Below are 14,420 nucleotides of genomic sequence, written 5' to 3'. Positions count from 1 at the left end.
ACCTCGTATTAATGAAAGCAAATACTATCAAACTTTTTTCAGTGTGGAGATCATTCTTAAAATATTTTCAAAAATTATCAAAATGTAAGAGAGAGAAAGTGAGGGGGGAGGAAGATAGATAGATAGATAGATAGATAGATAGATAGATAGATAGATAGATAGATAGATAGATAGATAGATAGATAGATAGATAGATAGATAGATAGATCTTACGTACATTTGTACATGTTCAATAAAGCCCCTAATCAATCATGAACAATATTTACGTTTTAACAGTGTCTGCAGTAGGGCATGTGTGTGTACATGTGTGTGTACATGTGTGTGCGCATATATGAGCTTTTGACAAGAACGGAAGTTAGCTTTGAGTTAGCAGAAGTTAGCGTGGATGCTGACCTCCGTGAAATGTCTTGTAAATCACTCCAGAGGTGTTATCAGGTTCCGAAACAGAGTTTTCAGTTTTAGAAGTGTTTATTTCTTGCTAGCTTTTACATAATATATGACAAAGAGGTTATAATTTGCACACAAACGAAACAGAGTTTGCAGCTAGCTAGACCAGCCACTGACATCATGGTGCTGCTCTACTCTGATTGGCTGTAACCCCGCCCCTCAAAAACAAATAAAACAAAACAAAACAAAACAAAATGAAACCCCTCCCATCAGGATGTAAAAGACCATTTTCAAAATATCCACAAGGCACACTTTAGTGGAACCAAAATATAAAGTGATTTCTTTTTTTCATACAGGATCAAAATGCTCATCTGTTTGTTGGTCCATCCACTCTCCTCAGGAGGAGGACAGTGAGGGATCAAGTTCCATAAAGTGTAAAAAAAACAAACAAACAAACAAACAAAAAACAAAGATGAGAACGAAAGTGTCAAGAGGAATTACATTTTTCCAAGTGGTTATAGAAAGACTGACATCAGTCACATTTGTCTTTAAATGTCTGAAGCTGCATAGGGGTCAGTGTGTGCGCATAAATCAGCTTCGTGTGTCTTTTTCGAGGTTGGAGTGGAGGCGTGTGCTGCCGAAGTGGGAACGCGCAGAGGAAGGGAGGGCAATCTTGTCCGGACACTAATAAGACTCAATGGCTGGCGCAAGGTGGCCAGGAGCGTCGAAACTCTGCCGGAGACGGTGGACGAAGGAGAAAAGAAAGAGAAAAAAAAGAAGAAGGACATTTTCGCACAGACAAACGGAATTGCAGCTTTACGCACGTTGGCGGGGGGAGTCAGGGAGTAGTCGTGTTTGTGCGTCAACTGTGGATCGTGCGCGCAGTCAGTGAGATCCACGAAAACCACCTGTGCCAAAAAAAAAAAAAAAAGCTCCGAGGGACGCGTGAAGAAGATCGGAGGCGAATGTGCGTAAAAACAGCTGATGCAGCTGGAAACTGCTGGTGCTGCTGCGTCTTCTCGTTTTTGTAACTGATATCAAGCTGTTTCTGATCAGATCAATTCGGTTATCAAAGCTACAGATTTAAATTAGGACAAGTGACTTGTGCCTTTTTGTTTGTTTTTTTCTGATAAGGAGTGAAAACAGTCACAATAGTAGATTATAACAATGAAACTGTGTCATAAAAATATTAATATTCCGTGATTTGGGATGGTCCCAGGTTTGTCACCAATCCACATGCTGGCATTGTGACACCCTGACACCTGGGAGCCAAAACCCTCCCCAAATGAATCGGTCCTGGTGGGCACGCCAGGCACAGCTCGGCCTGCTTGCTTTGTGGACTTGCTCATGGTTGGTCCAGGGATGCGGACCAGGCCCTGGGTACGGTGTCCGGCACAGGCCCAGGAAACTCACAGCCATGCACTACAAGCAGTTCGTCCCAAACTTCTCCGAAAACAACATTGGAGCCAGCGGGAGAGCAGAGGGCAAGATCACACGCAACTCTGAGCGGTTCAATGAACTCGTGTGCAACTACAACCCAGATATTGTCTTCAAAGATGAAGAGAACACCAATGCAGACCGCTTCATGACCAAGGTGAGAGTGGAGAGGAACGGCTAATCAAGTTCAGTTATCTGCTTCAAAGGAATTTTGTTGCATGCAATGAATGATTGTGTCGTTTGTTTGCATTGACCTCTGTTATTGGTTAGTATGAAGAAATGCAGAGCAGAGCTGCTGATTGATGTTCTGACCAATCAACTACATTTTCCAGCAGGTGAAATAGTTTGCACCTCAAACTCGACAAAACAAGATGTTATTATATTTTATAATAACATTATATTATACATGCATTTAACCCATCCTAATTATAGCTGGACACAATCTAACCACTAGAAGCAGTGAGCAGCTACAGTCTGGGGCCGGGGAACCAAAGTCTGGTCAAAACACGGCCTGGGTCATGAGTAGTGAAAGGCCCGTAATCCTAACATGTCCCCAGGTGTCTACAAAACAGATATGAAGTTGCATTAGTAATTGGAAAACTAATCAGCTACTTCTGCTACCATCTTTTGTGCTTTATTACATGCTCACTGTGCAATTTATCCTGTGCAATAACTTTATCTATATATACTTATACTCACTATACTGTATTTTTCACATAATCTGTTCACATCAGTAATTATGCACCCACCAGCAAACATCACAATATACTTTAGTCACTTTTCTTTAATGCAAATATTTTTCTTTTTCTTTACTACTGTACAACTCTTGCTGCAAGTGATTGTCCCCGCTGTGATCAATAAAGTTTATCTTATCTTATACTACTTTACGAATTAGTGAAGATGGGCGCAAATCTTGACCTTATCTTTGGTCTTGATATTTGCCAAATTTTGCGAAAAAACAAATCACTTTGTCCTTGTCTGGCCCTCAATCATTCCATCAAGTTTGGCCAAACTGGATGAAAACCTACTGATGTAAAAAATCAGGTGTTTAAAAACGACATATTTCTGTCCATTTTCCTTTAAATGGATGCTTGATGTTCATGACTTCTTTCTTTGAAGAGAAAGTGTGTCTCAGTATCTGTGCCACAGACTGTGTGGCCATATTGTACACAATTCACAGTGCTTTGGCTGTGTCTCAGAGACAGAACCAGAGTCCAAATATGAACTTCACAGACGCCTAAAATAAAGTGTTTCGACCTTAAATTTTCCGTACTGCAACAGAAATTTGGCAGGACTTTGGAAATGTTCAACAACTGTGTGAGGTAAACATTTATGATTTTGTGTTTGACCTTTCAAGGTTACCCAAAGTCAGAGCTCACATGACCAATAGAATGGTGATATATGACCTCATATTAGCGTTTAATTATTAGTGTTTAATTACATAGGGTTATCTTTAACCAGTTCCTCAAAATATGCATTTTTACCAGAGGCCATCAAATATGGCGATTGAGTATCGTGAAGACTTTGCACCTGTCTGTCCCTCCGTCTGTCCATCTGTCTGTGCTCAGCATATGTCCAGTCCTATTACTGTCAGAGTCTTCAAATTCACAGGGTACATTCTTGGGACACAGACCTTGGACAATTCAAAGATGGCTAACGTTTACCTATTTTAAGAGGTATTTTAAGAGGTTAAAATGTCACATTCTGTTTCATTCTGTTCCTTTTTTTAAGGCGGGGGTGACAGCCAATCAGAGTACAGCAGCACCGTGATGTCAGTGGCTGGTCTAGCTAGTGGCAAACTCCATTTCGTTTGTGTATAAATATAACCTGTAATATGTAATATATAATTATGTAATATATACTTTTAATTATTGACATTAATAATGTATAATTAATGTATATATAATTATGTATATATATTTTATGTAATATATAAATATATATTACATAATATACATATATATTATGTAAAAGCTAGTGAGAAATAAACACTTCTAAAACTGAAAACGCTGCTTTTGGAACCTGATAACACTTCTGAAGTGATTTACAAGACATTTTGCGAATGTTAGCATGGTGATGTCATAGGCTGGTCTAGCTAGCTACAAACTCTGTACACGCTAAGTTCCGCTAACTCAAAGCTACCTTCCGTTCTTGTCAAAAGCTCATGATGTATGCTCACACACATGTATCTGTAGATGCCGTTAAAACGTAAATATTGTTTATGATTGATTGATTGATTAATAGAGGGGCTTTACTGAACAAATTGTATGTAAGATAATAGGATGTTAATAATTAACTAGTGCATTGCCCACGGAGATCCACGGGCTCCAGATTGGGTAGTGTTTATAAATAGGTAGCTGATATTTTCAAGGGTGGTAATAAATTGTGCAAAGTTTCTATAATACGATATGATACGATATGATATACTTTATTGTCCCAAAGGGAAATACATCTTGCACTCGTGCTGCATACAATGTACAATAAAAACACACCCAATATAAGCACACAGCATAAATATAAATACAACCCCAATTACAATGAAGTTGGGACATTGTGTGAAATGTAAATAAAAATAGAATACAATGATTTGCAAATCCTCTTAAACCTATATTCAATTGAATACACCACAAAGACAAGATATTTAATGTTCAGACTGATAGACTTTTTTGTTTTTGAGCAAATATTTGCTCATTTTGAAATAGATGCCTGCAACACGTTTCAAAAAAGCTGGGACAGGGGAAACAAAAGACTGGGAAAGTTGATGAATGCTCAAAGATCACCTGTTTGGAACATTCCACAGGTTAACAGGTTAATTGGAAACAGGTGAGTGTCATGATTAAGTATAAAAGGAGCATCCCCAAAAGGCTCAGCCATTCACAAACAAAGATGGGGTGAGGATCACCACTTTGTGAATAGTGCAGCGGATAGCTGAAAAAAATGCTTCAAATGGTGATGCAAGCACCAAATTTGGCACACATACTCCTTAGACATTACTCTTTTAAAAATGCCAGGTACCCACGTGAACTTTCAATAGGCAGCCAAGAAGGGGTCAATTGAAGTATTACACAGGGGTCAAAATTTAAAAATGCTCCAATCATATTGAAAGGTATTCCATATTATTTGTCTGATCATAAAGATTCCAAAAAGGTATAGTGTGTACTGTCTGTGAATGAATGTTCCAGAGTTATGGGGTAAAAACAGCAAGAACAGTGACAAAGGTCAATTTCAATTTGTACAGAGGTCAAAAGTTAAAGTTGCTCCAATTTTGGTAAAAAGTGGTGCAAATTACTGGTTGAGCTAATAGGATTAATAAATGGAATAAAAATGGAATAGTTTTGACTGTGTTGCGTGCTTGGTTTGCAAAGTAAAAGGTTAAACAATATCAGCATCCATTGGATTCTATGACATGTGACATATGCTACCCTGTAACATGATAACTAAGCATGATACATGATGCAAGCTATTCCTTTTTAAAACCGTATTCACCCAGCTAATAATTTGCATCGCTTTTTACCAAAATTGGAGCAACTTTAACTTTTGACCCCTGTACAAATTGAAACTGACCTTTGTCACTGTGCTTGCTGTTTTTACCCCATAACTCTGGAACATTCATTCACAGATAGTCCAAACTATACCTTTTTGGAATCTTTATGATCAGACAAATAATATGGAATACCTTTCAATATGATTGGAGCATTTGTAAATTTTGACCCCTGTGTAATACTTCAGTTGACCCCTTCTTGGCCACCTATTGAAAGTTCACATGGGTACCCTGCATTTTTAAAAGAGTAATGTCTAAGGAGTATGTGTGCCAAATTTGGTGCTTGCATCACCATTTGAAGGATCCCTCAGTAAATATTCACTTATCTGCTGTACTAGAACAACTGCGTGAAAAAAATGGTCCAACAGTTTAAAACAATATTTCTCAACATTCAATTGCAAGGAATTTAGGGATTCCATCATCTACAGTTCATAATATAATCAGAAGATTCAGATAATCTAGAGAACTTTCTACACGTAGGCAGCAAGGCCAAAAAACCAACATTGAATGCCTGTGACCTTCGATCCCTCAGGCGGCACTGCATTAAAAAAATGATATCATTGTGTAAAGGATCTTACCGCGTGGGCTCAGGAACACTTCAGAAAACCATTGTCAGTTAACACAGTTCATCATACATCATACAGCAACTTAAAACTCTACCATGCAAAGCAGAAGCCATACATGATCAACATCCAGAAACACCGCTGCCTTCTCTGGGCCCCAGCTCATTTGAAATGGACAGACGCAAAGTGGAAAAGTGTGCTGTGGTCTGATGAGTCCATATTTCAAATTGTTTTTGGAAATCATGGATGTCGTGTCCTCCGTACAAAAGAGGAAAAAGACCATCCAGCTTGTTACCAGCGCAAAGTTCAAAAGCCAGCATCTGTGATGGTATGGGGGTGTGTTAGTGCCCATGGCATGGGCAACTTACACATCTGTGATGGCACCATCAATGCTGAAAGGTACATCCAGGTTTTGGAGCAACACATGCTGCCATCCAAGCAATGTCTTTTTCAGGGATATCCCTGCTTATTTCAGCAAGACAATGCCAAGCCACATTCTGCACGTTACAACAGTGTGGCTTTGTAGTAAAAGGGTGCGGGTACTAGACTGGCCTGCCTGCAGTCCAGACTTGTTGCCCATTGAAAATGTGTGGTGCATTATGAAGCGCAAAATATGACAACGGAGACCCCGGACATTAATCTCACAATTAGTATCCTCAATTCCAAAAAGCTTATTGAGTGTTGTTAGAAGGAAAGGTGATGTAACACAGTGGTAAACATACCACTGTCCCAGCTTTTTTGAAATGTGTTGCAGGCATCCATTTCAAAATGAGCTAATACGAGGTCTGTCCATAAAGTAACGGTCCTTTTTTATTTTTTTCAAAAACTGTATTGCTTTCATTCATATGCTTTTACATCAGACATGCTTGAACCCTCGTGCGCATGCGTGAGTTTTTCCACGCCTGTCGGTGACATCATTCGCCTGTGAGCACGCCTTGTGGAAGGAGTAGTCCCGCCCCCTTGTCGGATTTTCATTGTCTGGAAATGGCAGAATGAAAAGGACTTTTTTTCCATCAGAATTTTTTCAGAAGCTGTTAGAGACTGGCACCTGGAAACCATTCGAAAAATTTATCTGGCTTTCGGTGAAAATTTTATGGGCTTCACAGAGAATAAGGTCTGTTACTACAGGTTTAAAGACCCCTTTAAGGACACTCGGTGCGCCGCGCTCCGAGCTGCGACGACGAGGCACAAACCACTGGATCATTTCTAAACGGATGGCTCTGTGGATACAAGACCATCGTGTGCTCTTTCTCTGGTTATCACAAGAGCTGGACATCAGCCATTTTCCAGCAGATTTCACTTTTAACAAGAGATTTTGTCATGGAAAGCCGCGCGGAGGCTTCGCGCGTCACGACCGATTCGCAGATGAAGCGAGACAAAGGAACACCTCCATTTCGGAGTGTTAGAGGACAAGTTGGGACATGTCCAGCTCTCCACAATTTCTCTTATACTCACTCGACTGGTAAGCACTGAAAGCCGAGATAGGCATGTCCCAACTTGTCCTCTAACACTCTGAAACGGAGGTGTTCCTTTGTCTCGCTTCCAAAGCGAATCGGTTGTGACGCACGAAGCCTCCGCGCGGCTTTCCATGACAAAATCTCTTGTTAAAAGTGAAATCTGCCGGAAAATGGCTGATGCCCAGCTCTTGATAACCAGAGAAAGAACACACGACGGTCTCGTATCCACAGAGCCATCCGTTTAGAAATGATCCGGTGGCTTGTGCCTCATCATCGCAGCTCGGAATGCGGCGCACCGACCGTCCTTAAAGGGGTCCTTAAAGCTGTAGTTAAAGTCCTTATTCTCTGTGAAGCCCGTAAAATTTTCACCGAAAGCCAGATAAATTTTTCGAATGGTTTCCAGGTGCCAGTCTCTAACAGCTTCTGAAAAAATTCTGATGGAAAAAAGTTCTTTTCATTCTGCCATTTCCAGACAATGAAAATCTGATGAGGGGGCTGGACCACTCCTTCCCAAGGCGTGCTCACAGGCGAATGACGTCACCGACAGGCGTGGAAAAACTCACGCATGCGCACGAGGGTTCAAGCATGTCTGACGTAAAAACATATGAATGAAAGCCATAGAGTTTTTGAAAAAAATAAAAAGGACCGTTACTTTATGGACAGACCTCGTATTTGCACAAAAAACAATAAAGGCTATCAGTTTGAACATTAAATATCTTGTCTTTGTGGTGTATTCAATTGAATGTAGGTTGAAGAGGATTTGCAAATCATTGTATTCTGTTTTTATTTTGTATGTGGAATGTGAGTGCGGACATCTCATTGTTGTAATGACAATGATAATAAAAGCTATCTATCTAGCTATCTATCTATCTATCTATCTATCTATCTATCTATCTATTACATTTCACACAACGTCCCAACTTCATTGGAACTGGGGTTGTATAACACACAACAAAGTAACAGTATAACACACAACCCCCCCCATATTGCACACATCCCATAACTATAAGTAACATGGAGCCATCACACAGTTCCTGCCACCTTAGGTAGTCTCATTTAAAAGTTTGATTGAGGAACTAATGAGTTGGAATGTTGAGTGAGTCCAGAATGTTTTTAGAACCATAGACCTTAGACCTCAACAGTATTTTGAAGAACTCAACCCTTTAATTTCTTGTTAATTACATAATTTTTTTTAATGGTAAATTACTGTCTTAATGTATTTATAAATTGTTTAGGTTCTTGTTCTCATATACACACTTTTATTATTATTATCAGTATTATAATAATTATTATCAGAATTATTATTTTTATCATTATTATTATTTAATTTTTACTTCTATTTTCTCATTTGATTTTTAAATGGATTACAATCAAAATAAGTATTTTCACTTTCTTGCGTCATCCATGTATGTTTAATGTATTTACAATTATATTATGTACTTACATTGAACTAATTAAATAAAATCACACACGCACTCATGCTTTTAATATATAGATGATTTACTGCCCCTTCTGGAATGGCGTGTGAGTCCAGAATGTAAATATCAATGTCCATTGTTCAGTGTTGTTAGTTAATATATGTAGCATCTCTAAAATATTAACCCTATCAACGTTCCGTTTTAGCACTGTTCATCTTTGACCCAAAATACATAAGCATACAAAACAGCAAATGTCAACTCTCCACAGTTTGTGTGTGATCACGCACACAGAAGCCATTTGGCTATTACAATATAGATGCCAAATGGCAAATGTCAGCTCTCCACAGTTTTGCAATTTTGCAATCACAGTGCATGATCAAAATTGCATGCATGTATAGCCTTTTGTCTTCTGCAATTTGCTGTAAGCAAGTGCTTTTAATTTGACAAACAGACGGTGGCCAAAGACATTAAAAGCACTACACATTTCACTCATGGTACCATCATGACACTTAAATCACTCATGGTAACAGCACCATAATGCTTAACTAAAATGACTAAACCAATTGAACTACAAAAACACAATAAATCAATAACAGTAAAAACTGTTAAACTAAGATGAATGACAATAACAACATTTAAAACCTCAAAACCATGAACTCTCATAGTACATTGGAGCAGAATGTCCATTGTTTACTGGTTAGCTAAAATCACAAATTTTTCAAATAATAAGAATAAGAATAAGAATAACAATATATATAGTATGTATATGTATATATATTAAGAATATCATGATACTATGAAAAATTAATGACTGCATGGAAAAAATAACAACCTCTTGCAGAAGAATCATTAAAGATTTATAAAATATTCAAATAGGAAACATAACATCAAGGATTTATACTCCACAATAATTTGTTTTGTTAATGTTAAACATTCAGCACATATTACTTTCTGTATAACTATTGTGAGCAGTGAAGTAATTATGTATCGTGATATGCATTGACTTGTAATAATAGGTGTATGCACCAAAATTGAATCACAAGTCTTTGGGTTATTTTATTCAAATGAGGATGTACTCAAACTTAATTTCCTTATTGTAGGAAAATGCCTAAATGCACAGTCATCAATCAATTAATCAATCAATCAATCAATCAATCAATCAGCATTTATTTTTATAGCCCTTTACAGCAACCAAAAGGTGACCAAAGTGCTTTACAGTAAAATCAAGGAATAAAATTCACAGGAATAAAAGAAAACATGCAATATCAAACTTTTGATGTGGCCCTGTCAGACACCCAGGTTTAGACCCAGAGAGATGGATACCACATTTGCAAGATGGACAGATAAAGGAATAAGAGGGAATTAGAGGGAAGAACAGCCAAAACCTTTGGTGAACTCAAAAAAGAATTTAGTTTAGAAAATGAGGACCTGTATAGCTATCTACACCTGAGACACTTCTATGATACAGAAATTAAAAAAGGAATTTCAGCAGAAAGTAATGAGTTGATTGATGTGTTGACAACTGCATATAAACATATCCCTGGAAAAGTTGTTTCTAAGTATATAAGAGTTTACACAGGCAAAATAGTATAAATTCACAACTGCATATAAACATATCCCTGGAAAAATTGTTTCTAACTATATAAGAGTTGACACAGGCAAAACAGTATAAATTCATAGTGGGAGCAGGAAATGAACATTCAATGGTCAGAGAGTGATTGGTACTCCATGTGTAAAACACAGCAATTTCCCACGAGCTCTAAGAGTTGGAGGGAATTTGGTTGGAAGAATTTAATTTGATTTTTTTATTACACCTCACATTGCCTTGGGGCAACTGTTTGTTGTGATTTGGCGCTATATAAGAAAAAAGTTGATTGATTGATTGATTAAAAGCAAACAAATAGAAGTGCAGCAGCACTGCTGGAGACAATGGGCCTCATGTATCAACGTTGCGTACGGCGATATTTGAGCGTATATGGGGTGTACGCCAAAATGGCTGCGCTACTTGGCATTTACCAATGTGGTCGTTGGCGTACGGTGCATTGAAAATATACACCAGGTCGAGAGGTGGTGTAAATTATACGCTAAAATGAACCAGCACTGGAATCCACATATGATCAACATGATAAACAGTGCCATCATACAAATCAATGCATATGTTACATAAATAACACTTTCCTGATTATACTACATAATAATCAATACAAATCCCGCTTTTGCGGGATTGTTGGTCTCGAGCATGATCCGTGGCCACAGCGCTGACCGCAAAGAAAGCGCTGCTCGCCTTTTTCTCCAGACTTCGAGCCTGGAGCCAGAGCAGAGCTGAGCTTAACTTTATGTGGTGTGACCGTTTTAGACAATGAAATTGATAATTACAACTATAGTGTTGTCATTCCCTTCGCCCGTGCTGCAATCAGGTTTTGTCTTCTCCATTCATTTGTTACAATAAAATAAATAAATAAATACATTTTAAAAATATAGAAATCTGAAAAATTAGGCGTGTCTTATTAATCGAGCTAGCAAATATCCACATGTCAAGAATTACTGACATGTGAAAAGAGAATACAGTGGTCCCTCGCTATAACGCGATTCACCTTTCACGGCCTCGCAGTTTCGCTGATTTTTTTAGTCCAATTTTGCATGCTTTTTTACAGTGCATTGTGGTCTGCGTGTCTGTTTATAAGAATCTTCTCGCCCAGAAGAAAAAAGAGCGCCAACAACTACACATAACTGTGTTCTTCACTCGGAAAAAGACACCTGCAGCGAGGTTTGACTCAGTGGAAAAAGGCGGGGCGTCAGGACGAAGAGGCGCGATCAGAGGAACTGTGAAATACTGGTCAGTCACTATTAATAATTTCTTATGTGTCCAACCTCGTACGTTGATCGTTAAAATTAAATTCATTAGTTCTAAAAGCCATCATAATTATTTATAGGAAAACGTTCTATTTTTATTTCTCAAACAAATGTTTGGGCCTGAAAACAGGTTGGTCTTATTTCTCTACAAAGGTTTGAACTTTGAGAGTGTTTACACACAAGAGAAAAGTGAGAAAATGTTCATGCCTGATTGAGAAAAGTGTCTAAAGTGGTTTTACAGGGGTTTTACAGCTTTAAAACGTCTATAATAATTGTAAAAAATAACGCTGACTACTTTCCGGACTTCGCTTATTGCAGGCTATTTTTAGAACGTAACTCCCGCGATAAACGAGGGACCACTGTAACACTTTTTTGATTATACTACAAAACAATTAATACGACGGCCGCTTTTGACGCTCTATTGGCACGCCTCGTGATTGGTGGAGTTCTTTTTCTTTGCCGTCTTCCTGGCTTCCATGTCATAAAATGAGGGTGTGTCTGAAGCGGAGTCTGAATATTTATGGACGTGTTCATTATAATTACGATTGTTTTCACCCGTTGCATTTATCAAGGTCATGTCGGGCGTACGCCGGAAATGGACAGGTGCGCACTGCTTGATACATGTCACGGCAACTTTGGTGTACTTCAAATTTACACCGTAAATTTACGCCACAAGTGCGCAACGTTGATACATGAGGCCCAATGTGTGCACATGAATGCCAATCACTTTCATGTGTTTTGGTTATATACAAAACTGCAACCATTTTTGGAAAAAGTTCTTCAGTCTTTTGAGGATACATTTCTTTTCAAAATACCAAAAGACCCCAGCATTGTGCTCCTGGGTTTGATACCTGGTGCCCTGTCTCAAGTTGAGGATATTTATCTCTTTAAAATTTTGATTCTTGCATGCAAAAAGACAATTGCAAAGAACTGGCTGAAATGTGATCCACCAAGTCAAGATCAATGGTGGGACACTGTAGAGTAGATATATTCCATGGAAAAACCAAGTTTCTCTCTTAGGACCAAAGCAGTGACGCATACAAGATTACGGTCCAAATGGACTGCATACAAGATGGAGGATGCGTCTTGTTTTCAGTTGTTATGAGATCAGATAAATAAGTCTGTGATACAGGTAGTAGAGTGCCTTAATTGAAAGAGTGGCAACATGGCGAGTCAAAAACAACAACAAAAAAAAAACAGTCATGTGACTCGTGGTGCCATGTTGGGTTCAAAATAGCGTTCGCTGTTAATCTGTCTGCATGGAAATCCAGCTATTTTATTTATTTATTCGCTGAAAATGCCGGGTTGCTGTGCATTTGTAAGCACAAATAGACACAACAAGGGCTTCAAGATGTACAGATTCCCTTAAGATCCGAACAGAAGAAACATTTGGGAAAATAAAGTCAGCCATGTGGGATGGAAGCGACTTCATCGTCAAAGTTTTGTGAGGTAAATTTATTGTTCAGTCCCATGTACATGTACAGTAAAACTCACCTAAACCGTCATCATATAAAAATTCACAGTCACCGGATAAAAAAAGTCCCAATGCTTTTGTATTGTTTTCCATGTAATAAACATCGTATATAACAGATTTTGTATAATGGATTTTGTATAACGGATTTTTCACTCACATCGGATAAAATGTCCCGTCCAATCGCAATGTATTTCCATTGAAAACCCTGAACAGTCTGGAGGTGCACAGTAACAGAGGTACAAAATAATGTTCAGCACTCTGGCACTCGTGATTTCAGTAAAGTGGGACCGGAGTCATTTCCCTAATTAAAAGTCCAACAGTTTATTTTTTTTCACACCATGCTCAGACTCGGACACACAGCCTGAGCTTGCACCTGTTATATCAGACACAAAAGGCTGTTATTTGACACTTTTCTGCATTCACTGCTTTGTTCGCCATCATAATAGTTTTTGCAGTGCGCACACTGATTACAAACGGATCAGAGAGGTCCACAACTTTACAGCACGAAGTCGGTAAAAGATGAAAATGTACAGCTTACCTTTGTTTCAGAGGTAATGATTGTAGAAAGAAAATCTTGTTGAGGGTCAAATTAGTCCATAATAAAGCATAATCCAGTGACAGGGAACTTTATAACTGTCACGCACGTCATTGCATGGCACAGAATTACAGCTGTGCAGCTGCATCAATCAGGCTTTAAATGAATTAAATAAATCATCATAAATTGTGAATTTATGTAAATTTGATAGCTTAACTATTTTTATATCTATTTTGAAAGCACCTGTACCTGGATGTGTTGCTGTATGTGGTTAAATGATAAAAAAAAAAAAAAAGTTGAAAACATAAAAGGTTCATTCAGTAGTTCAGTGCAGTTGGAACCAAAATGGTGCCATGTTCTGAGCTGACACCACTCTCTCAATTAAGGCACTGCCCCCCCCAATGGTGTGTTCTGTTTAATGTATTTTTGTTTGTTTGTTTGTTTTTTCCTGTTCTGTATTGTAAACTGAAAAATAATGAAATGCTAAAATACCCTCAGCCATATGAGCATTATGTTCTTTATAATTTGCAGTTGTTTAATTATTTATTAAGATCCTATTGTCTTACGTACAATTTGTGCATGTTCAATAAAGCCCCTCTATTAATCATCAATCAATCAAAAATCAAATCAAATCAATTTTATTTATATAGCGCCAAATCACAACAAACAGTTGCCCCAAGGCGCTTCATATTGTAAGGCAAAGCCATACAATAATTACGGAAAAACCCCAACGGTCAAAACGACCCCCTGTGAGC

The 14,420-nt window shown here is 38.2% G+C and overlaps 1 protein-coding gene across 1 annotated transcript in view; it reads left to right on the top strand.

The window, feature by feature from the left end:
• Positions 1–978: 978 nt before the first annotated feature.
• Positions 979–14,420, top strand: part of dhh (desert hedgehog signaling molecule) — a 33,523-nt gene continuing 20,081 nt past the window's right edge. Inside the window, exon 1 of the mRNA XM_034172409.1 lies at positions 979–1,981. Within this exon, the coding sequence (XP_034028300.1) occupies positions 1,673–1,981 (309 nt within the window). The 5' untranslated portion in view covers positions 979–1,672. The remainder of the gene's footprint in view (positions 1,982–14,420) is intronic.

This window comes from Thalassophryne amazonica, chromosome 6, assembly GCF_902500255.1.
Source record: "Thalassophryne amazonica chromosome 6, fThaAma1.1, whole genome shotgun sequence".
Taxonomy (NCBI): domain Eukaryota; kingdom Metazoa; phylum Chordata; class Actinopteri; order Batrachoidiformes; family Batrachoididae; genus Thalassophryne; species Thalassophryne amazonica.
Note: the sequence above shows the minus strand (reverse complement) of the source record. Positions and strands in the feature narration are given on the sequence as shown.